The sequence below is a fragment of the Neophocaena asiaeorientalis genome, unplaced genomic scaffold (genome assembly GCF_003031525.2).
Source record: "Neophocaena asiaeorientalis asiaeorientalis breed wild unplaced genomic scaffold, Neophocaena_asiaeorientalis_V1.1 scaffold119, whole genome shotgun sequence".
Lineage (NCBI taxonomy): Eukaryota > Metazoa > Chordata > Mammalia > Artiodactyla > Phocoenidae > Neophocaena > Neophocaena asiaeorientalis.
The window spans coordinates 10177720-10202399 of NW_020175821.1; the positions used below are offsets into that span (position 1 = coordinate 10177720).

Sequence of the window (24680 nt, forward strand, 5' to 3'; positions counted from 1 at the left end):
CCTCCTAAAACTCAGGGTTTAGGATTTCAACATATGAAACATAGGGGATACATTCAGACTATAGCAGTATAGAAGAAACAGCTGAGACTTTTCCAAAATTGTTGTCTCTGAATGTAAAGTGTCTCTTTTACAGACAGCATGTAGTTGGATCTTGTTTTTACATCCAGTCTTATAATTTCTGTCCTTTGACTGGAGTGTTTAATCCAGTCACATTTAAAATTAATACTGATATTGTTGGATTTATATCTGCCATTTTGCTGTTTGTCTTCTATATATCACATGTCTTTTGTGTTCCTCTGTTCCTCCTTTACCACCTTCTTTTGTAATAAATTGATGTTTTCTAGTGTACCATTTTAATTTTAATTTGTGTTGACCCCTGAACAACACAGATTTGAATTATGCAGGTCCAATTATACGTGGATTTTTTTCAATAAATATGTACTATAGTACTACATGATCCCTGGTTGGTTAAATCTGCGGATGCAGAACTGCAGATACAGAGAGTCAACTGTAAAGTTACACTTGGATTTTCAACTGTGCAGAGGATTGGCACCTCTAACCCCTGCATCGTTCAAAGGTCAACTGTACTTTTTCGAGTTTCTTAGTGGTGGTTCTAGAGATCACTATAATACATTAGTATCTTAATTTATCACAATTTACCTCAGATGAATACTAATTCAATTCTAAAACAAATATAGAAACTCTAGTATAACTTTCATTCCTTTCTTCCTCCTTTGTGCTATTACTGTCATATATATTATGCCTATATATTATAAACTCAATACAGTGTTATATTATTGCTTTATACAATCTTATGTCTTTTTAAAAAGTTAAGAGGAAAAAGGATAAAAAATATATTAACCTACATATTTAATATTTCTGATACTATTCATTTCTTCAAGTTACTCTCTGATATCATTTCCTTGCTTCAATATAACCCCATCCTTTGTGTTAATATTGTCATAAGTATTACTTCTTAATATGCTATAAGTGTGATCAGTTGATTTTTGACAAAGCTACAAAGGCAGTTCAATGGAGAAAGTCTTTTTAACAAATGGTGCTGTAATCTGAAGACAGTATACCTCTATGTCTACAAATAGGATTATTTTAAGAATCAATGAGGTAGCATACATGAAAAGGCTTTGCAAACTGTCAAGTAGTCACTGAATACAGTATTATTATATATAGTATCTATACCAGATTTGCATTCTTGCAAAGGTAGTGTAACCACTACCTTCCCCTTAAAAAATAATTTCCACTTATGCTGAATTGTATGACAATTGGCTAGATTACTGTTCATATCAGAGGTTTACTTGAGAAAGAGATAAAGCAACCATAAATATTAATCAGAAACCTTATTACACAGCACTGATGGAAAGTAACACTCTGAAGCCACTGTAATACACAGAACTTAAAAATAAGTTTCTTTAAATATCCCTAACTGGCAGAGTATGACGAAGACGGGACACAGACGGAAAGGGAAATAAAACCTATTAAGACAACTTTTACGTATTTTCTTTTTATCAAGATATGATGTGGTTTAAATCAGAAATGTACATACATACGTGTGTGCGTGTGCATGGTTGTTTTCCTAATGTAAACTGTGTGGGAACTCCAGACCATATACTAAAATTTAGGATAGAAATTTCCATCTCATTCATATTTGTTTCCAGAGTTCTTTGATATAAATAGCAAAACATTTTCAGACTTACTCAAAACACCCATGTGGGAAATGCTAACATTTGAAGATTAGTTCAGAGTTGTAAAGGGGGTATTGTCTTCGGAGTTGAGGGAAATCACTGTCAAAATGAAATGGAAGTTCCCCTCTCAGAGCTCTGTTTATCCTACTTGGTAGCGTGGGGGAAAATTACCAATGAATCTTCGCAGTAATAACAGAATAAAATAGTTTATCTGCCTCTTGTTACCCAAAGCACACTTGGGAAGTCTTACAAAGATTCTTGTTCAGGATCTCTTCTAGTCAATTTTTAACATATGTTTAAAGTAATGCCATCATCTTTGCCCATCTGAGATCTGTCCTGTTTGTTTCCTTTATGGGATACTAATAAACTCCTAAAAATGTTTACTTTGCCTTTAAGTCAACAGAGCGCACAATCTCAATATAACAACAACAGGTTCCAAAGTTCTATTTTAAAAATCACACATGGTTGTAAAGATGCTGAGGACACTGAAGCATCACTAAAATACAATAGTCTCACTTAACCTCTAACAAGCTTACCGCCTGAAATCTTAATTTAGAAACCACAGAACAAAGTTTCCTTATATGCATATTTTTTAAAAGCTCAGTTCTTTGCAAAAACATTGTAGAGAAGTTTCATCACACAAATCTAAAATAATAATTTAGATAATAAAACCCTTTATGGTTCGTATGTGATAGTAATACACATATGTAAAACATAACCTATGTATTAATAATAAAAAGTTCAGGTTCTGAGTTCATTATATTTTAAGGGAAAAAATCCCATCTAAAGAAAGAGATAAATCAGTAATAATCATAGTCGTTCATGAACAGTAACAGAATTTGATGTTTATAACAGGTTTTCCTTTCTCGTAATTGTTCAGAGAGGAGCTCAGCATACTGAAAACAGAGTGGCTCCCACGTTTAACAAAGCTAACTTGAGAATGTGCCTGAGGCAAACACATAGGGAACATTATTTGGCTACTGCCCTTTCTCCAAGCTATTCAAATGCTTTCCATAAACCTTAGCATTCATTTTTTTGGTAACAATCCTACAACAGAGACTAAGTAATCTCTGGAGATTTGCACAGAGGACAAGAAAGTTGAAGACAACATTAATTTTACCCTCAATGTTGTCAAACTAGAATGCATCATGGGTTAAAATTATTATTAATTTCAATCCACAGAAAGCAATATCTCCTCCTGTCCTCTTCAATGTAGCCAAACTGATACACACTGTAGCTTCATCAATAAAAGACATTAACTCCCTGATCTGCCTCATTATGATATATTGAAACGACACGCAATAATGCAACTCTGAAACACAATGCAAAATTAAATTGGTGCCCACGGTGCCTTATTCAGCCACAGGCTCAGTCCTGAAGAAAGTTTCAAGAATAACAGACCACCTCCTTAGGAATCATGCCGATGCCTTCCTCCTAAAAAATCAAGGCAGCTAAAAGCCCAAGGGGGTTTACTGAACAATTAAGTGCCTGTGTGGCTATTCACCTCAGTGGGAAGCCATTCTAAAATAAACTGCAAGCTTTTTTTGAGGGTAAGAAAAAAATGCTATGTCAGTTGAAAGAAGCTGCCAGAATTGGGGGTTTCACCAGAAACAGATTTCCAACAGAGGTAGTATGAGGACACACATCCTGATATGCAGGGAAGCCAAATGACAACTCGTTTTACTAGTTATTAGACTTCAGGCCTCATATAAAATAATGATCATTTAATGAATTTGTAATAAAGAATATACTTTTGGAGAGAGGAATATTTTTGATTACAGGGAAATAATAATGGAGTATCATTCAAAAAATATGTAGCTTTTCAGAGTTAGATTTCATAACTTTAAACATGTTCTAAAGAAGGAACTCAGTTCTATTAACCCTTTACTGCACCATTAATACAAGTCCTTTTTCCAAGGCACTAAGGAAAACTAAGGGTTGAAGTGGGGGTGGGCATGTTGAGGAGGGGAAGATATGGATGAAAACGAATTTAACTAAAAGGTAAGGAGACTATTCATAGCATTGGCAGAGTGGCTCTCCAGATCTGTGATTGTTCTCTCTTCAGATGTATACCAGTTAGAGTTACAGTGTAAAGCGTGGGAAATAGTGATGAATTTTGCAGACATTCTAATTTTTTAGAAACTCTTGGAAGGTTGCTTGTAGCACCCTTATGTTCTTTAAGATATTATTTAGCAAGTCTCTGTTGCAGGAACTGAGTAGTCTGAGTGAGTTCACTCATACAACAAATACATATTTAACCCCAAATACCAGGTACCAGGCTAGGCACAGGGGGAACAGCAACGAGTAGAACAAAGTTCCTGCTTCCATGGAGGAAGTGGGGGAAGAAGAGAGTAAACAAATAAACAAACAAACAAAAAATAACCAATATATAGTATATTGAGTAGTGACAAATGCTGTGTTATTAAAGGAAGCCCACTTCTCAGGATGCAATAGTACAGAGGGTGAGATGACAGTAGCTTACACCAGAGTGACAGAGTATTGCAGAAGCGGTGAGAAATGGTCAGATTTTGGATATACTTTTAAGGGAGAACTGACAGAATTTGTTAACAAATTAATTTGGAGGTCTGAAAACTGGGTAGACTAAAACCAATAAGAGACATAGCAAGGTTAATATGTGAAAGTCAATGTTTTCCTACATACCAGCAATGAACAATTGGAATTTCAAATGAAAAACATAACACCATTTACATTAGTGTCAAAAAAGTGAAATATTTAGGTATAAACCTAACAAAAATATGTACAGCATCTGTATAAGGAAAACCATAAAACTGATGAAAGAAATCACAGGAGATCTAAATAAATGGAGAAATAGTCCATATTCCTGGAGAGGAAGGCTCAATACTGTTAACATGACAATTCTTCCCATTGTGATCTATAAATTAAGCAAAATCCCAACCAAAACCCTAGAAAGTTATTTTGTAGATACTGACAAATTCATTCTAAAGTTTATATGAAAAGGCAAAAGACCTAGAATAGCCAACACAATACCGAAAAGAACGAAGTGAGAGGACTGACATTACCTGTCTTCAAGACTTACTATAAAGCTACAGTAATTGAGACCATGTGGTATTGGTGAAGGAATGGACAAATAGGTTAATGAATTAGAATAGAGGGCCCAGAACTGACCCCACATAAATACAATCAACTGATCTTTGACGAAGGAGCAAAAGCAACTCAATGGAGAAACTGTTTTGTCAACAAATGGTGCTGGACAACTGACATTAACATGCAAAAAAATGACTCTAGACACACATCTTACATCTTTCACAAAAATTAAACTCAAAATGGAACATAGAACTAAATGTAAAACACAAAATTATAAAACTTTTAGAAGACAACATAGGAAAAAATCTAGATGACTTTGGGTTTGATGATGAGCCTTTAGATACAACACCAAAAGCATGATCTGTAAGAGAAATGATAAAGATGCACTCTATTAAAATTAAAACCTTCTCTTCCCCAAAAGGCTCTATTAAAAGAATGAAAAGAGAAGCCACAGACTGGGAGGAAATATTTGCTAAACACGTATCTGATAAAGGACTTGTATCCAAAGTACATAAAGAATTCTCAAAATTCAACAAAAGGAAAACAAACAGCCCAAATAAAAAATAGGCAAAGGATCCAAACAGATACCTCATCAAAGAAGATACACAGATGGCATATAACCATATGAAAAACTTCTCAACATCATAGGTCACTAGGAAATGGCAAATTAAAAAAAAACAGAGACACTGCTATGCATGAATTAGAATAGCTAAAATTCAAAAAACTAACAGTACCATGGTGGCCAGGACGTGTATTGCTAAGTGAAAGAAGACAATCTGAAAAGGTTACATATTGTATGATTTCAAATATACCATTCTGGAAAACGCAAAACCACAGAGAAAGTTAAACGTTCAGTGGCTGCCGGCACTTCAGGGTCGGGGCAAAGGGATGAATCTATGGAGCACAGGGGATTTTTAGGGTGGGAAATCTATTCTGTGTGTAATGGTGGATACATGACATTATGCACTTGTTAAAATCAATTGAATTGTACAATAAAAAGAGTGAATCCTAATGTAAACTATGGACTTTACTTAACAATAATATATCAGTATTGGTTCATTATTTGCAACAAATGTACCATACTAAGACAAGACAATAGTAACAACTAATAAACACTGTGCTGGACTGAAGCTTATATGCAAAACCTCTGTACTATCTGCTCAATTTTTCTGTAAATCTAAAATTGTTCTAAAAAATAAAGTATAGATAGACAGATAGAGAGAGATAACTATCTCCAAGGTTTTCTGCCTGAGCCTCAGAATGAATAGAGTTGCCATTTACTGAAAGTAGGAGCCGTTTAGGGGACAAATACAGAATTCTTTTTTTTTTTTTAAACATGTACTATTCTTTTTCAAATTCTTTTCCCATTTAGGTTGTTATATAATATTGAGCAGAGTTCAATGGGAAAAGAATTTGAAAAAGAATAGATACATGTATATGTATAACTGAATCACTTTGCTGTACACCTGAAACTAACACAACATTGTTAATCAACTATACTCCAATATAAAACAAAAATTTTTTTTAAATAAGAAAAATATTGAGCAGAGTTCCCTGTGCTCTACAGTAGGTCCTTGTGGGTTATCCAATTTAAATATAGCAGTGTGTACATGTCAATCCCAAACTCCCTAACTATTGCTCCCCCCTGACCCATCCCCCCCCAGTAACCATCAGTTCATCTTCTAAACTCAAAAGCTTTTGCACAGCAAATGAAACCATAAACAAAACGAAAAGATAACCCACAGAATGGGAGAAAATATTTGCAAAGGATGCGACCGACAAGGGATTAGTCTCCAAAGTTTACAAACAGCTCATGTGGCTTAATATCATAAAAACAAACAACCCGATCAAAAAATGGGCAGAAGACCTAAACAGACATTTCTCCAAAGAAGACATATAGATGGCCAAGAGGCACATGAAAAGATGTTCAACATCACTAATTATTAGACAAATGCAAATCGAAACTACAATGAGGTAACATCTCACACCAGTCAGAATGGCCATCAACAAAAAATCTACAAACAATAAATGCTGGAGAAAGTGTGGAGAGAAGGGAATCCTCCGACACTGTTGGTGGGAATGTAAATTGGTACAGCCACTGTGGAGAACAGTATGGAGATTTCTTAAAAAACTAAAAACAGAGCTACCATATGATCCTGCAATCCCACTACTGGGCATATATCCAGAGAAAAAGATGGTCTGAAAGGATACATGCACTCCAATGTTCACTGCAGCACTGTTTACAATAGCCAGGACAAGGAAGTAACCTAAATGTCCATGGACAGGTGAATAGATGAAGAAGATGTGGTACATATATACAGTGGAATATTACTCAGCCATTAAAAATAATGAAATAATGCCATTTGCAGCAACATGGATGGACCTAGAGATTGTCATACTGAGTGAAGTAAGTCAGACAGAAAAAGACAAATATCATATGATATGGCTTATATGCAGAATCTAAAAAAAAATGGTACAAATGAACTTATTTACAAAACAGAAAGAGTTCTTTTTGGACATGGCAATTTGAGATGCCATTTAGATCTCAGTGGAGATGTCAAGTAGAGAGTTAAATATGAGTCTTAGATTCATAGAAGAGGCAGAGGAAGAGACATAAATTTGGAAGACATCAGTATATCGATGATATTTAAAACCATGGAACCAGATGAAGCTACCTAAGAAGAGAAAAGCTCAGAGGCCTAAGCCCTAGAACATTTTAACATTTTGAGGCCAGGAACTTGAAAAGGTTCAACAAAGGAAGCTTGTGAAATAGCAAGAAATGGAGGGAGTTACTTAATCTCCTCAAATCCCTAAAATTTGGTTTTGCACTAACAGCTGGTCATTTCCTATATCCTCGCAGATTTGTATATTTTAATTGGTATCTTTAGAGAAAATGGAAACAAGCATTACAATTCCTAATACTCTGATTCAAATAATTTTCCTACCTTTTTTTTTTCAGGATATACCGGCATCTCCCAAAGTGGCAAAACACCTGATTTAACTTTCTCTTATCTTTGAATTCCCTAACCCCTTCAGCCTCTCCTGATCTATTGCTTACCAGGAGAAGGGGTATTTTTTCCATATTCTCTATCTCTGTCTCTCCTTCCTTCCCTCCCTCCTCCTTCTCCCATTCCCATCTCTCTCACATCAACACACACACACACACACACCCCTAATCCAGGGCTTTCTCACCAGTTGCAGGCATGCCCTCCCTCTGCCATTACTAATATCCCGTTTTAAGGAAATATTTGCAGTTTCCATGCTCTCTCAGATCTCAATACCTTGCTCATGTTATTACTTCTGTTAGGAACATCCATCCCCAACTCCATTCCGCATGGAATGCCTACACATATTTCAAATAGCTCGTCCTGCAGGAAGCTTTCTTAGCCTCCCGCATCTGCTGTATCACCAGCCAAGGTTCTATCTCCTCCCTCTGCAATCCTCCTCAGTGCCTCGTACACGTCTCTCATTACATTCATCACGATGGCTATAAATGTCGGTCCGTCTCAGCTAAAGACTGTGAGCATCTTATGATGTTTTGGATCCCTTGAGTCCAGCACACAACAGATGCCTAGTAAATGAATGAGCAAACTAGAAAATTCTGGAGTAATATACAATTTACTTTTCTATCCTTTCCCCCCAAACCAAAACATGCTTCTTCGACTCTAGATAGTCTATAGTTATATTAATATTCATTTATATTCATTACATTTAATGCTTAAAGAAAAAGTATAATTATATTACATTCATAGTATTTTTACTGAAAGCTATACTATTTTAGTATAAGAACAATAAATAAAATTTTAATTTTTCCTACACATCTCAGTGTTTTAAAATATGGGTTCTTTTTCTTCTCCCCATAAAAACAATGGTACAATGAATTTAAAAATAAACAGTTGGTCTATTTTATTACCTGGGTTACTGCTGTGATAACACATAAACAGCTAATAAAATATTTTAAAAAGAATCATGACCTTTAAGAAAAGAGAAATTACTATTTACAGTCTTTAAAAACTGTATTTAGGGCTTCCCTGGTGGCGCAGTGGTTGGGAGTCCGCCTGCCGATGCAGGGGACGCGGGTTCGTGCCCCGGTATAGAAATCCTAACTTTGGCTCTGAATGAACTGTCTTCACTTCTCTTAAAGCATAAATTGTACAAGAATCTTGCCAAAAGAGTTCTGATCAAACCAAATGACAAAAGTTCTTAGACTTTTAGCCTTATGGCTGCTGAACTAGCAGATGACCAATTTGGTATATGGAATGTTGAAGGCTTTTTTCTAAATTTCTAGAGTAATATTCAGACTGGAAGATGCTAAGAAAGAGAATATTTGGAAAAATTGCCTCTCAGATAAACTGGCTGAAGGTACCTCTTTTAGAGAGGTTATCAATCACCACAAATCAAAAGAAATGTCACAAATTTGTGGAAGTGGGGTGGATAAAATGGTCATTGGACAGGCTCCATCTTCACATAAACTATCCACTATCCTTCTCTGGCACTGAGAGTAGACAGCCATTTATAATTTAGTTGGGTTTAAAAGGGTGAATGATCCACTGGTATTACTAAGCAAAGAACTATGGTCCTTTGTAACAAAGGAGATTTATAGTGCATTTCAAAAAACAGTATCTTAACTGTCCCTGAATCTCATGATTGTAGAAAACACTTTGCTCAGCTTTTTTTTTTTTTAAACTTACGTATAAAAGCAGATAAGCTTAAAATACGGCAACTGGGGTTTCAGTTTTCAGCACGTCTCTCATATTTTATCGAAGAAACTACATTGACATTGAAACTGGAAGACAACATAAGTTCTATCAGAAAACAAACAAACAAAAACCCCCAAAACTGACGGCTAAAAAACAGAAAAACATTTTTTTTCCTCACAATTTGGTATGGGTCCTTGTGTCAGTTTATTAAGATATTTTCCCATTTGTAACTACCTATAATACTGATAATTACGGAAGCCTGTAAAACTATTATCCTAACTTTGTTGTAATATACTTCACACATTTAGGGACACTCAACAAATATCAATGGCAGGACGGTCCAAGGAGAAGCTAATTAAGCCGTGTGAACATAAATTTGACTTCATTTGCTTCCTTAGCTCTGAAAAAGGCCCTTGTCTTTCATTAGCATTCCTCTGGTTGTCTCATTTTTAAATTCATCAGATCTCTTTGACCTCTGTGAATTTATTACTATGATTTTATATCATCACGAAGTCTGGGCAAACTGTAGTCATACCTCTACCGTCACTGACCAAACCTGCTACATGGATTCTTAGATTCACTTTAGTGAGAAACAATCTAGAGTACTTTCCGTATGCCAAACGAATACATAACTTACTATTTTAAAATGTAAGCTAAAGATTATTTTACATTAGCTTTAGGAAGTATTTTTAGATGAGAGAAAAAGGAGCTGTGTCTTTCCCTTCAAGAAACACAAACAACTGCATACTCCATCAACATAATTTTCCCACTAGGTATCAGATATAGGCATTTTACCAATTCTATTCTGCCACTGGAGATCAGCAAGTAGTATTAAATCAATATTTTCACAAGGGACCAGGATACATAAGACCTTCTGAGCCTTGAAAAATACGCCAAAGTGTTTTAACTATGAGCAAATATTATGCATAACTGCTTTACAGAAAACACCAATCATAAACTGTACTTTTGCTCAAAGTAATGCATTTACTCACTGCTATTCAAACACACATTTGCTCTGTAATGGGATCTGTCTGTACTCTTGCCAGAAACTATGTACATAAAATCACTAGGTCCAAAGCCTGGGAAAATAAATAGGAAATGGATACAAAAACTGTTTGGGCATTCTTAGAAACTGACGCAGATATAACATTAAATGTCTAGATTTGTTACCTTTTAAGGAGTCATCAAATACACATACACCATAAAATAAATAATGGAAAGCATAAGCCTTGCAAATATATATGCCACTCTGCCGCTCAGCAGTCAAGCAGCAAGGTAGCTACTGCTGTAGCTTTAAGAGCTACAGTGAGATTATTTATTGTTATCACTGGGGAAATATTTTAGAACTAAGTTGTAGTTAACTATGTAAATGATAGAGTGTGGTCCAGTATTACAAACAACAGACTCCAAAACTTGGGACTTCAATAAAGAAGACAGCTATCATGGCTTAATGTGTAATATGCCCTGTGTAAATAACATGAAGTTGCACCCGCAGCAGCTGCCAACTCCTCTGGCTCTGAGGCTTTGTGTACTACCCGGATTCCCTAGTAATAAAAATGTCATTTTAAAGTTTTTGAGGAATAAAGAGCATTAAAAAAAAAAAGCACTATAATCAAGCAGCTAAGCAACACAGTCTAGGATAGTGATTTACGGCTGGTTTGCTCAGGTTGGTTGTGCAGTGTGTAGAAAGTAATTTGTGTCTAACAACAAAGCATCGAAGTTGGCAGGTCATATTTTAATATAAAATTAATATTCCCCATAATATATCATCATTCTCACCTACACCCATTCTAGTGTGCTTTCTTGAGTGAAAGTCAAAGGCGGAAGTCAGCACTAAGAGGTCCTGGGAACAATATATGAACCAAAGCTCTACTGTATCTGTGCTGCAGTTCAAGGGAAGTGGACTAGAATCATAGGTCAGAACAACAATGACAACAAAGGTTAAAACCACCGGTCAAAGCTAGGCATTAAGCATCAATGCTACTAAGGTCACACAGAGAGGTAACCAGACATTATATGTTGCCTGATGAAAGAACAGACTACCAGCTATAGTCTTACTAATATGATCCAATTGCATCTAATCAAGCTGCTGGTTTCAGCCGCTAATTTGCAGAAAATACAGAGGACAGGGAGACACGTTGAAATGCACCGTGAGTAACTGACAAACCCAGATTATGGGAGAGTATGCATGTCAAACAGCCCAGGTTCTTTAACAGAAAAATTGTAAGGAAAAGAGAAGGATAGAGGCAAAACCCACAGATCAGGAGTTGGTAAACCAATGGTCTATGGGCCAAATCTGGACTGCCCTCTGTTCTTGTAAATAAAGTTATAAAAACCACACCATTTGCTTATGTATTGTCTAACGCTGCTTTCACCATAACATCGCAGAGCTAAGGAACTGCAATAGAGCCCAAATGGCCTGCAGATTCCAAAATATTTACTATCTAGAGCTTTACGGAAAGAGTTTGCTGGACTCTACTGCAGATCGACAGAGATTTACAGGACATAACCAAAAACATTTTTTAATGGGAAAAATTTGAGATGTAAATAAAGAAGTGCTTTATTTGTAGAAATTAAGTTGATTTTAAAATGTATATAAAAAGTAAAAGGGGCTTCCCTGGTGGTGCAGTGGCTGAGAGTCCGCCTGCCGATGCAGGGTACACGGCTTCGTGCCCCGGTCCGGGAAGATCCCACGTGCCGCAGAGCGGCTGGGCCCGTGAGCCATGGCCGCTGAGCCTGCGCGTCTGGAGCCTGTGCTCCACAACGGGAGAGGCCGCAGCAATGAGAGGCCCGCGTACCGCAAAAAAAAAAAAAAAAAAAGTAAAAGGACATTACATGCCTCCTGACCAAAGTACAGACCACCAGCTACAGTCTTATTAATATGATAAAATCAAGGCCCTGGTTCCAGTTGCCAATTTTCAGAAAATACAGAGGACAGGGAAACGTTGAAATGTACCATGAGTACACCATAAAATAGTATAGCCAAAATAAAAGTTATTATTATAAAAGTAAGAATAACGGGAAAGGAAAAGGTAATGCTTAGGACAGGGCACACTCAAGTGGTTCTGGGATGGCTAGGAAAGTTCTATTTCTTGACTTGGTGGGTTACAAGTGTTCAAAATGTTTGCCTTGTAACTCGATCTATGCATTCATATTATGTAGTTTTCTGTATCTGGTTTTATTCTACAGTAAAAGATTTTAAAATCACCAACAAAGTAAGAACTATAGCTATGAGACTTTGTTATCTACTATGAAATCTTGGCACAACTCATTTAATCCTTTATTATCTTTTGGAAACAGTAGAGCATAAATAAAACCACATTTTTAATCTAAGCTTTTTATATGTGAAATTAGGATAAAACAAGTACCCTATATACCACTAAGGATTTTAGAGCTGATGAAATGAGAGTATACATGTGAAGGTACTTTGAAATTCTGTAACTTCTCTACAAATGCAAAATACTCTTATAACCACATGGAATAACCTACAGCATCACTCCCCTGCTTAAAGCCCTTCAATAACACCATCCACGTACCAGTAACTTTTAGAGTTCCTTCTGGAAACCTAGGACTCAACAGACATGCTTCAGGGGTAAGGAATCATGTATATTGTACAGACTGTGCCTTGCACAAGGATGCCAGGTACAAGTGCGTCTGAAATCTGATTTATGATGCTTGCCAAACCTTGAATCCTGGTGAAGAGACTTTTTCTGTATGTCCAGAGGGAGTCCCTTTTTCTAATTCGCTCCAAGGCATGTTATGAGCTAGCTATAGCCCTGTTCAAAGATACCCCCATACCTTCTTTTTGTCAAACAATAATAACATAAACTGTCTGAAAAGCTTCTGCATCATCAAGATAAACATGAACAAGCACGTCTTATATTTGTATTTCCCTGATTACAAATAGATTTGAGCATTTCAGTTCCTCTTCTATGAACTGCCTGTTCACATTCTTTGCCCATGTTTTTCATTTGGGTTGTTTTCTTCCTTGAGGCAGAGAAGTTATTTACATATTCTGAATTAATCTTCGTCAGCTATATGTCAGTAAATCTCTTCTCCTAGTCTATGGAAACTTATATATTGTCAGTGGGACCATAAACTGATAACCTTCTGGAGAGCAAGTTAGTAATAACCAGTAAAGATGAAGGTATAAATGCTATATGTCCCAGCCATTTCACCTCTACGTTTCTACATTAGAGAAACGCTCATACATGAGAACAAGGATATATTTACAAGGCTATTCATTACAGTACAATTTGTAACAGCAAAAAAGTGAAAACAGTGATGGCCTTCATGATGTACGTAACTCTTCCAACCTCATTTCCCGTCCTTCCCTTCTTTTCTCATGAGTTCTATACATTCATTTGTTCATTAGCGGCCTTAATCAATGCCATTAATCACCTACTCTGAACTAGATTCCATGCTAGGCAGGCAGGCACATTTAACTACTTGCACTTATCCTACTAAAACATGGTGTCTTACAACTTTCAGGAGGCTTTTTCTGTCCTTCTTTTGGGTCCTGACACAACCTAGTGTAAAGTACTTATCAGTACTCCACTACCCTTGTTATTCAATTATCTAACAATAAAATAAGTGGAGGTGGTCCCAAATTACAGTTAATTAAATCTCTGAACAAAGGACAATTTTGTTTTTACCAGATCTCATCTAACAATTACCAAAAATTGAAATAAAATTTATTTTCCAGCCATCATTTAGTGCTATAACATTACTTTCAAGAGAATGTCTTAAATACCACATGCAGATGTGGAATCACACACACACACAAAATTCATAAATACAGAGAACAGAATGGTGGGTGCCAGAGGCAGTGGGTGAAACGGGTGAAAAGAGTCAAAAGGTATAAACTTCCAGTTATAAAATACATAAGTCATGGGAATGTAGTGTACAGCATAGTGACTACAGTTAACAACACTATTGCATATTTGAAAGTGGCTAAGAAAGTAGATCTTAAGAGTTCTCATCATAAGAAAAAAATTTTGTGACTATGTCTGGTGATGAATGTTAACTAGACTCATTGTGGTGATCATTTCCCAATACATGCAAATATCAAATCATCATGTTTTATACCTAAAACGAATATAACGTTGCCTGTCAATTATACCTCAAAAAAAGAAAGAGGCTGTCTTGATCAACACGGTATTCCTAGCACTTAGACCACTTCTTGACACATAATTGTCTGTAAATATTTGCTAAACTAAAAAGTCCAAGCAATATTATCTGACAGTAATGATATTCAAAAGTGAACAGAGTTATTTATTTTCGTAGATGATTTATTATCAGATAAATTAAGAGCTGTTTGTTCTCTTAAATTTTAAAAAAATGTATTTTTTTTAAGGTGAGCTACCTTCATAAATTCCTACCCAAATACTTTTAGAACTTGGCTTAATGAATTTCTTCCCTATACAAGGCTGCCAAAGCTTCAAAGTCAATAATTTTCTTTGTGTTACTAGTGAAGGAAAATTCCTACATTAACCACAAACGTCTGAAATTGCAGCATCTCTGTTAGATATGTAACATTTTATATACAAAGTACACATAGAAGCAAAAATAGATAAAAGTTTGCCTACTACCTAAAAATATCACTCCTGTTAAAAACTGAGGAATGAAATCAAACACACACAAATCTTTGCTAAAAGGTTATTTGCATACTTTGAGTTGAGAAAATTTCACGCCATAAAAGGCATAATAAATCTAATGTGTACTGGGCCTCATTTGTGCTATTTTGTGTATTATTATTCCACTGTATAATATAATTATGAATATTTATATAAAAACAAAACACACAGACTTAAGCCCTCTGAGTTATTAAATGCAAGAGTATAAAAATGGATTACTAAGTTAACCTTCCAACTAATTCTATTTAAAGAAGAAAACGGGGCTTCCGGGAAGATGGCCGAAGAGTAAGACGCGGAGATCACCTTTCTCCCCACAGATACACCAGAAATACATCTACATGTGGAACAACTCCTACAGAACACCTACTGAACGCTGGCAGAAGACCTCAGACCTCCCAAAAGGCAAGAAACCCCCCACGTACCTGGGTAGGGCAAAAGAAAAAAGAATAAACAGAGACAAAAGGATACGGACGGGACCTGCACCTCTGGGAGGGAACTGTGAAGGAGGAAAGCTTTCCACACACTAGGAAGGCCCTTCGCTGGCGGAGACTGCGGGTGGCGGAGTGGGAAAGCTTCGGAGCCGCGGAGGAGAGCATAGCAACAGGGGTGCGGAGGGCAAAGCGGTGAGAATCCCGCACAGAGGATCAGGGCCGACCGGCACTCACCAGCCCGAGAGGCTTGTCTGCTCACCCGCCGGGGCAGGCGGGGCTGGGAGTTGAGGCTCGGCCTTCGGTCGGAGCACCGGGAGAGGAAAACAGCCTGCAGGGGGTTAGTGCGCCACGGATAGCCGGGAGGGAGCTTTGCTTCCACCATTTGTCCTAGGGTTCTATCCGTGTGGTTTTTTTTTTGTTTTGTTTTGTTTTTAATTTTTTTCTTATTAATTATTATTTTAATAACTTTATATTTTATCTTACTTTATATTATTTTACTTTATCTTTCTTTTTTCCTTCCTTCCCTCCTTCCTCAAGACAAAATGACTTTAAAATAAAGACTATTAGAAGAGACAAAGAAGGACACTATCTAATGATCAAGGGATTGATCCAAGAAGAAATAACACTTGTAAATATTTATGCACCCAACATAGGAGCACCTTAATACATAAGACAAATACCAACAGCCATAAAAGGAGAAATTGACAGTAACACAAGACAAATACCGTATGTTAACACATATATATGGAATTTAAGAAAAAAAAATGTCATGAAGAACCTAGGGGTAAGACAGGAATAAAGACACAGACCTACTAGAGAACGGACTTGAGGATATGGGGAGGGGGAAGGGTAAGCTGTGACAAAGCAAGAGAGAGGCATGGACATGTATACACTACCAAACGTAAGGTAGATAGCTAGTGGGAAGCAGCCACATAGCACAGGGAGATCAGCTCGGTGCTTTGTGACCACCTGGAAGGGTGGGATAGGGAGGTTGGGAGGGAGGGAGACGCAAGAGGGAAGAGATATGGGAACATATTTATATGTATAACTGATTCACTTTGTTATAAAAAAAAAAAGAAGAAAACAAACTTAAAAAGCTAGAAAAGCAATAATCACCAGTTGGGAAAAACTAGAAATAAATAGGACACAAATTTATTCTAGACTTATGAAATGATTTGATTCAAACAGGCTATTGATTTCATTTTTTAGGATTAAATTCAGGTAAACTCTAAATGGTAGTTCCTTCTCCAAACAAATAATATATTAATAATACTAGGTAGGATGATATTTGTTAGAGTAATTAAAAGACACAAAGGAAGAGATTTAAGTAGTGAATTATTAAGTCTTTTAGACAGAAGCATTATTGGAAATAATGCTAGTAAAATTGTGTGTTGATATTCAAACACACAGAAAAATCTCAGAGTAAGGAGCCTCTCAAAGAAGGGTATAAATAGCCTGATATATTAAGAAACAATTCTCATAACAAATCACACATACAAAAAACATTTAATAGAAATCTAAAATTTTAATTTTATGCAATACACACAATGAAAATAACCAATTTTGGTAGCTTTGATTTGGAAGGGATCTTACATGTTATCTACTGATAATCTATATCCCTCAATAAAAGACAAAGAAAGTGAAACTCAGAAAAATTAGGTGTCTCCAATCATGAAAGAAAATGTGTCAGTGTCAAGACCAGAACTTAGGTCTTATGGCTTTGGTCCAGTGGTCTTTCTATTAAATCAATATGCATTTATCATAGAGAATTAGGAAAGGAATAGGTGTTTATCAAAGTGTTTCATGTTAGAATTTACAGTGCTCTGTCCTCTTCCCTGCGTGTAAACCCACTCAGATACACCTATGTCTTCCTCTGTCCTTTCTACCTGCCCCACAGCCTCAGTGGTTCAGGTGTTCCTCCTCTAGCTCAATATTAATCTCTTCAACTAGTCTCTGGAATCCACCACTCCCCACCTCTCAAGAATCTTGCTCCATCAGTAATTACCTTTACTCCTCTATGTTCAGACTTTCTCTAGGACAGTTCACAGGGCAGCTGGCTTCCCTCAGAACAAGCAAGTCAGAGAGAGTGCCTGACAGAAACCATAGTCTTTTTTTTTCTTGAAGTATAGTTGTTTACTCCATATATATATATATATATATATCACTTTGCTGTATACCTGAAAAAAATATATGTGTGTACATATATATTCTTTTTCAGATTCTTTTCCATTATAGGTTATTACAAGATATTAAATATAGTGTCCTGTGCTATATAGTAGGTCCTGTTGTTTATTTTATATATAATAGTGTATATCTGTTAATCCCAAATTCCAAATTTGTCCCTCCCCTCTTTCCCCTTTGGTAACCATAAGTTTGTTTTCTATGTCTGTGAGTCTATTTGTTTAGTAAATAAGTTCGTTTGTATCATTTTTTTAGACTCCACATATAAGTGATATCATATGATATTTGTCTATCTCTATCTGACTTACTTCACTTAATAGGATAATCTGCAGGTCCATCCATATTGCTGCAAATGGCATTATTTCATTCTTTTTTATGGCTGAGTAATATTCCATTTTGTGTGTGTGTGTGTGTGTGTGTGTGTACACACACACACACACACACACACACATACCACATCTTCTTTATCCATTCATCTGTCAATGAACATTTAAGTTGCTTCCATGTCTTGGGTACTGTAAATAGTGCTGCTATGAACACTGGGGTGCATTATCTTTCAGAATTAGAGTTTTCTCTGGATATATACCCAGAAGTGCGATTGCTGTATCATATGGCAACTCTATTTTTAGTTTTTTAAGGAACCTCCATACTGTTCTCCATAGTGGCTGCACCAATTTACATTCCCACCAACAGTGTAGGAGGGTTCTCTTTTCTCCACAACCTCTCTAGTATTTATTATTTGTAGGCTTTTTGATGATGGCTATTTTGACCAGTGTGAGGTGGTACCTCGTTGTAGTTTTGACTTGCATTTCTCTAATAATTAGCGATGTTGAGCATCTTTTCATGTGTCTATTGGACATCTGTATGTCTTCTTTGGAGAAATGTCTATTTAGGTCTTCTGCCCATTTTTTGATTGGGTTGTTTGTTTTTTGGATATTGAGCTGTATGAGCTGTTTGTATATTTTGGAAATTAAGCCCTTGTTGGTCGCAATGTTTGCAGATATTTTCTCCCATTTCGTCAGTTGTCTTTTCGTTTTGTTTATGGTTTCCTTTGCTATGCAAAAGCTTGTAAGTTTAATTAGGTCCCATTTGCTTATTTTTGCTTTTGTTTCCGTTACTCTATGAGACGGATCAAAAAAAAGAATGCTGAGATTTATGTCAAAGAGTGTCCTGCCTATGTTTTCCTCTAGGAGTTTTATAGTATCCAGGCTCACATTTAGGTCTTTAATCCATTTTGAGTTTATTGTTGTATAGGGTATTAAAGAATGTTCTAATTTCATTCTTTTATACATAGCTGTCCAGTTTCCCCAGCACTGCTTATTGAAGAGGCTGTCTTTTCTCCATTGTATATTTTTGCCTCCTTTGTGGTAGATTAATTGACCATAAGTGTGTAGGTTTATTTCTGGGCTTTCTATCCTGTCCCATTGATCTATGTAGCTGTTTTTGTGCCACTACCATACTGTTTTGATTACTGTAGCTTTGTAGCATAGTCTGAAGTCAGGAAGACCTGTATTCTGAAAACTGTAAGATGCTGATGGAAGAAATTGAAGATGACACAAACAGAAGGAATGATATACTGTGCTCTTGGATTGGAAGAATTGATATTGTTAAAATGACTATACTACCCAAGGCAATCTACAGATTCAGTGCAATCCCTATCAAATCACCAATGGCATTTTTCACAGAACTAGAGCAAAAAATTTTCAAATTTGTATGGAAACACAAAAGACCCCAAATAGCCATAGTCTTTTATAATCTAATCTTAGAAGTAACATCCCATTATTTTTGCCAAATTTTATTTACTGAAAGCAAGTCACTAACTCCAGACCACACTCCAGGGAACAGAAATACACAAGAGTGTGACCATCAGAAGGCTGGATTATAAGAAGCCATCTTAGAGGCTGCCTGCCACAGCTTCTAAAGAAGAAAAGCAAAAAGGGAGACTTGTTAACCAGATACCAGGACTTCCTATGAAGCTACCAATTAGGAAAATGTGGTACTGGCACAAGGATAAATATATTGACTAATGGAATATAAAGAGAGCCCAGAAACAAATCAGTGCATAGAGGGAGCTTTGGAAAATGACAGAGATGATATGTAGGGTAATAAGGAAAGGAGGGAATATTCTGTAAACGGAGGTGGAGAAAAATGGTTATCCAAATGAAAATAGGGTTCCTAGCCTTCCTCTCATACCATTAAAAAAAGCAAACTTTAAAACTCTTAGGAAAATATAGGTGAACTCCTTAGACCTTTAGACAGGAAATAGTTCTTAAATTAGATACAAAGAAATTGATTATTGAAAATGGATAAATAGGATTATATTCAAATTAAGAACTGTATTCATCAAAAGATACCTGAAAGACAGATTTTAAAGCTCAGAAACACAACCAAATGGATTATCATCAAGAATATATAAAGAACTCCTAGAAGTCAATGAGAAAACTATAAGCAATCCAGTAGGCAAAGGATATGAAAATACATTTCTCAAGAGAGGAAATATTAAATATATAAATAAATGTTCAATATCAGAGAACTGCAAATTAAGACCACAATGAGATAAGCCATTCAACTGACAAAAATTCCAAAGTCTGAGAATACTAAATATAAGAGACCACACAGCTTCCAAAGATCTTGTTTACATTGCAGGGGAAAGTAAATTGAGGCAACCACTTTGGAAAACAGTTTGAAATTACCCCCTGAAGTTGAACATTAGTAACACTCCATCATCAAGAGAGTAGGTGTGAAAACTGTGGTACAATCACACGATGGAATGCTATATGGCAGCTCCCCACCTCCAAAATCCACAATAGATCAACGTTAGCCGTATGACATTAAGTACATAAAGTGAGCCTCAAACGATTACATGCCTTTTTATAAAGTTAAAAAGATCTAAAATGAAACAATTCCCAATGAACATGAAAAAGACAGTAATACTTTACAGTAAATGAATACTTGTTAAATACTCATATTTAACTTATTCCTCAAATAACAAAAAGTAAAGCAATGATCCCTGTACCCCAAATTCCTTTTAAAATATATTACTACCTCTACAAATGCTTTGAGAGGAAAGGAACAAAACCTCCAAATTTTTACAGTCATCGAACAGCGGATTATCTGAAAATGTTAACAATATGTGGCAGACACATTGTGAGAGGGAAAAATCAAGATTTTTAACCACATTCCTTGTTTCAAAACTTTCCAATGTCTGTCTCTACAGAATCTCTGTCATTAATTAAAACCAACTTGTTGAAGCATCTGTGATATATCAATATTAGACAGAATATTAAGATATTTTATTTTCAAAGGAAAAGTGTAAATGACAAATGCTCTGTTTGTATCTGTATGTAAGTGTACATTGCTGTGACCTGGAGTTAACTAAAAAAGTGGAAGATAAAATTTTACAAAATGTATACAAATACTATATATATATTACTACCTCTAATTTAATGATTCCTAGTGCTTTATTCAGGAAAGGGACTAACCTGTTAAACAAAGATCAAAATCACCTGCCCACCTGTTATGGCTGAGGGAAGCACTGACGGGTGTAGGTACCACAGTCTGTAACCCTTCTCCTTCTATCTCAGTACCAAGAAGGCAGATGAGCTGGAGATCTGGTAATCCCACACAGTTTACTTCATGCCAACTTTTACCTGAAAGTGCATCATTGAATGGACAATAATGTTTATCAAAAATAAAAGATAAAAATTCCAAACACCTACCTAATACTCAGCTGAGCAAACATCGCTTATAAAGCTATGTCTCCTTATCATTCTAGTATGGTCTGTTACCCAGTAATTCCCAATGTAAAGGAATAAAGAAATCACAACAGTGACAAAATTAATAGCAAATGTATAAACACTATATGCCAACCCAACTCCTCATCCCCCCACCACCGCCCTAATAACAAAACAATAATAAAACAAATACTTACTCTCCATGAGGTCCAGGTAAACCAAGAATGCTATATAAACTTGGGTGGCATCTCCTATATCTAATTCCATCATTTCTAAATACTGAAAATCAAAATGTAATTGTCAAATAGAGAAGGAAGAATCCCTTAATATTTTCTTTCAATCAACAACTATTCATTAAATAGATAATATATAAGACTCTCTTATAGGTATAGTGGGAGCTACATGGCAATTAAGCCCTGATCCCTATCTCTAAAAAACTTATGGATTGTTAGGGTATGCAATTGTAGGTAAATAAAAATACATGACAGTAAGTGACTAAAAACCAAGTGAGTGGAATAAAAAAACATGACACAACAGGTCAAAGGAGCTCCACTCAGGTGGCTTGGTTGGTGAATGTTTCCTGGCAGAGATGGGATGCAAATTGGGCCCTGAAGGACTTGTCGTGTATGATTTGAATAGAGAAGGTAGAGTAACAGTGTGAGTAATCACACAAAGGTGGGAATAAGCAACACATATTCAAGGGCCTATAAAGAAACCTATCTGCCAGGAGTAGAGACATTTTTTAATAGAACTTTTGTTGGCTCATGTTAGTGGGAGCCTCTATTTCCCTGGTCTCTTATTTGCCTGTGGAGAAAGTCTGCAAGAAGACCACTCCTGGCCTCCATCCCCACCCCTGCCCACTCAAGAGTAGGGAGTTATTTAATTGTTGGTTTTTAAAGGAACAAGCAAGCTGCTGCTGCTTTCAGACTTGTTGGTCAGCACTAAGCAAACATTCTTCAGGAGCCTGCCCCTGCAAGAGAAGCCTGAGGTATTCCAGCTATGTCAGTGACTAGGTGGGGAAACAGGGACAATGCAGAAGTGAGGCGTCAGCAGACCTGCCTGGGTGCAGATCTGAAGTCACACTTCCCCATCGGAGTCCTCCTAAGTGTGCACAGGTACAGGAAAAGAGGGGTGTTATTAACTGTCCTCCTCAAACCTTAAACGTGTTTGAAAATGACACTGAAAAGGCAATTGGGGACCAGGTGGCAAGGTCTTGATGGTCAAGCTAATAGTTTGAATTTTACCCATAAGGAAATTCTCTAAGCATGGGAATAATATAATCAAAATGGTGTTTGAGGATGATAAATCTGATACTGCGCTACTGGATCGACCTAAGTAATTTTCAAACTGAATAATACAAATGCAGAACTGAAAAATCAAACGACCAATATAAATAGTAACATGAAATCTAGAAGAAGTTTTTAAAATTTGTTACTGTTGTTCCACTTATTAAACACTTAGGTAATGTTTACTATATGTCAAGTGCTTTACCAATATTAACTGATTTAATCCTGTAACAACCCTATAAGGTTAGTACTATTCTTATCCCCATTTTACAGATGAGAAAACTGAGAAACAATGAGATAAAACAACTTGCACCAAAAAAAAAAAAAAATCACAAAGCTGGTGACAGAGCCAGGATTCAAACCCAGGCAGTCTAACTTTGAGTTCATGCTCCTAACCACCATGATCCCTCTCCATGTTTTGGTTCTTTTATGGCACTGAATAACACCTCCATGCTAGTGTTTGTTTTTCTCACCTTGAGGGGAAATAAGGGGATCAGAGCAGGAGGATAACATCAAGCAAGAGAAGATGAAAAGATCTTCAAATTGTTCCTTTTCTGGACTGTTTTTAGATTATTATCTATGAAATATTGCTCTCCAGCAGAAGACTGCAATTCTACTAAAGTTACTAGACCAAAGTATCTAGTCCCTGATATTCCTACAAAAACCCTTATATCCATTCACTATCCGTTCATTGTTTGGGCCATGACTGGCACAGGGCAGCAATTTGCCAAGCACAGGCAAATGAGGATTGTGCCTAAACCTTAATCATTGTAGACTACTACATCTTATCCATGGCCCACAAACTGTTTTGCTTGGTTACTGTGAGTATTAAATGAGACCATCCCCAGAACGAGCCCTAGACAGCAAAACTCAGATTAGTGGAGTGGTTACTATCTGGCCTTGAGGCGCAATGTATTCAATGTTGTTCCCTCCAGCTAAGAATGGTCTGAGGGAGGGGGAAGGGGGCGGTGTCAGAACAAGAGTTCAACTCATTTAAACAAACAAAAACAAGGTTGCCTGCAGCAGACGGTGAGCATAAAGGATCCCCTTCGGTGAGATTCGCGCGTAAACGGCGATCCCATGCGGTTGGGAGTCAAGGGCCCAAAGGGGAGCACGGCCCGTGGGTTCCGCCTGGGGTAGAGGCCTGGACCGGCGCCCTGCTCCTCTCGCGCCTCCTGACCTTAGGGTGCGTGCCCATCCAGGCGTCCTCGGGGGCCCATGAGAGGGCGCCGCCGCCGCGATCGCCGCTCGGGCGCACATCGCTGCAGCCCGCGGTCGGCGGGGACTCGCCGCTCTCCTCCATGCCCTGCTGTGCGGTGCGCCCGTGGTGCACCGCGCTGCGCTCTCCGCGCCCGGCCAGAAGCAGAGACGCGCGCGTTTGGGTTCCGCTTCCCAGTCGTCCGCTGCGCTGGCGCGGAAGAGCTCAGATGCTGGGAGGACAGTTCTCTCAGACCCATCTTCAGACAAACATAGCTAGAACCTGGGCAAACGCACTCCCCTTTCGGTCTGCGCTTATTCAAATCTGGGCAGATGCTAGCGAGAAGAAGGTTCAAGGATACCCCGAGTCCAGAAGCCCTTAATTCTCCTTACGTCAGCGCTGTTGGCAACTCTGCTGAGAAAGTGGGGGAAACTTAAGGCTTCTTTGCCCTGACATGTAAGCTTAAAGTGTAGAAGTGGATGAGATCTCCAGAGGAGAAAGTGGAAAGGAGAAAGACCAGACTGCCAAGGACCTTATTTTTAGGGTGCACCGACCTTTCAGGATTAGAGGAGCAAGAGTAAACACGAGTTGTTGAAAGTAAACAGGAGCAGTCAGAAAAGTAGGATGCAAACCAGCATAGCATAAGCATGTGACGTGGAAGTCAAGGCCGAGGAGTTTCAATCAGGCAGAGTAGGACATTTTAAGCATTTACCTAAATCCCTAAAGTGAGATGGGGGGACGCTAGAAG

The 24680-nt window shown here is 37.2% G+C and overlaps 1 protein-coding gene across 1 annotated transcript in view; it reads right to left on the reverse strand.

The window, feature by feature from the left end:
• Positions 1-24061, reverse strand: part of TSEN15 (tRNA splicing endonuclease subunit 15) — a 63165-nt gene extending 39104 nt beyond the window's left edge. The window contains exons 1-3 of the mRNA XM_024732607.1: positions 23915-24061; positions 21646-21727; positions 21221-21364 (exon numbers count right to left, since the gene is read on the reverse strand). Coding sequence (XP_024588375.1) covers positions 21221-21364; positions 21646-21727; positions 23915-24037 — 349 coding nt within the window. The 5' untranslated portion in view covers positions 24038-24061. The remainder of the gene's footprint in view (positions 1-21220; positions 21365-21645; positions 21728-23914) is intronic.
• Between the last annotated feature and the right edge of the window lie 619 nt (positions 24062-24680).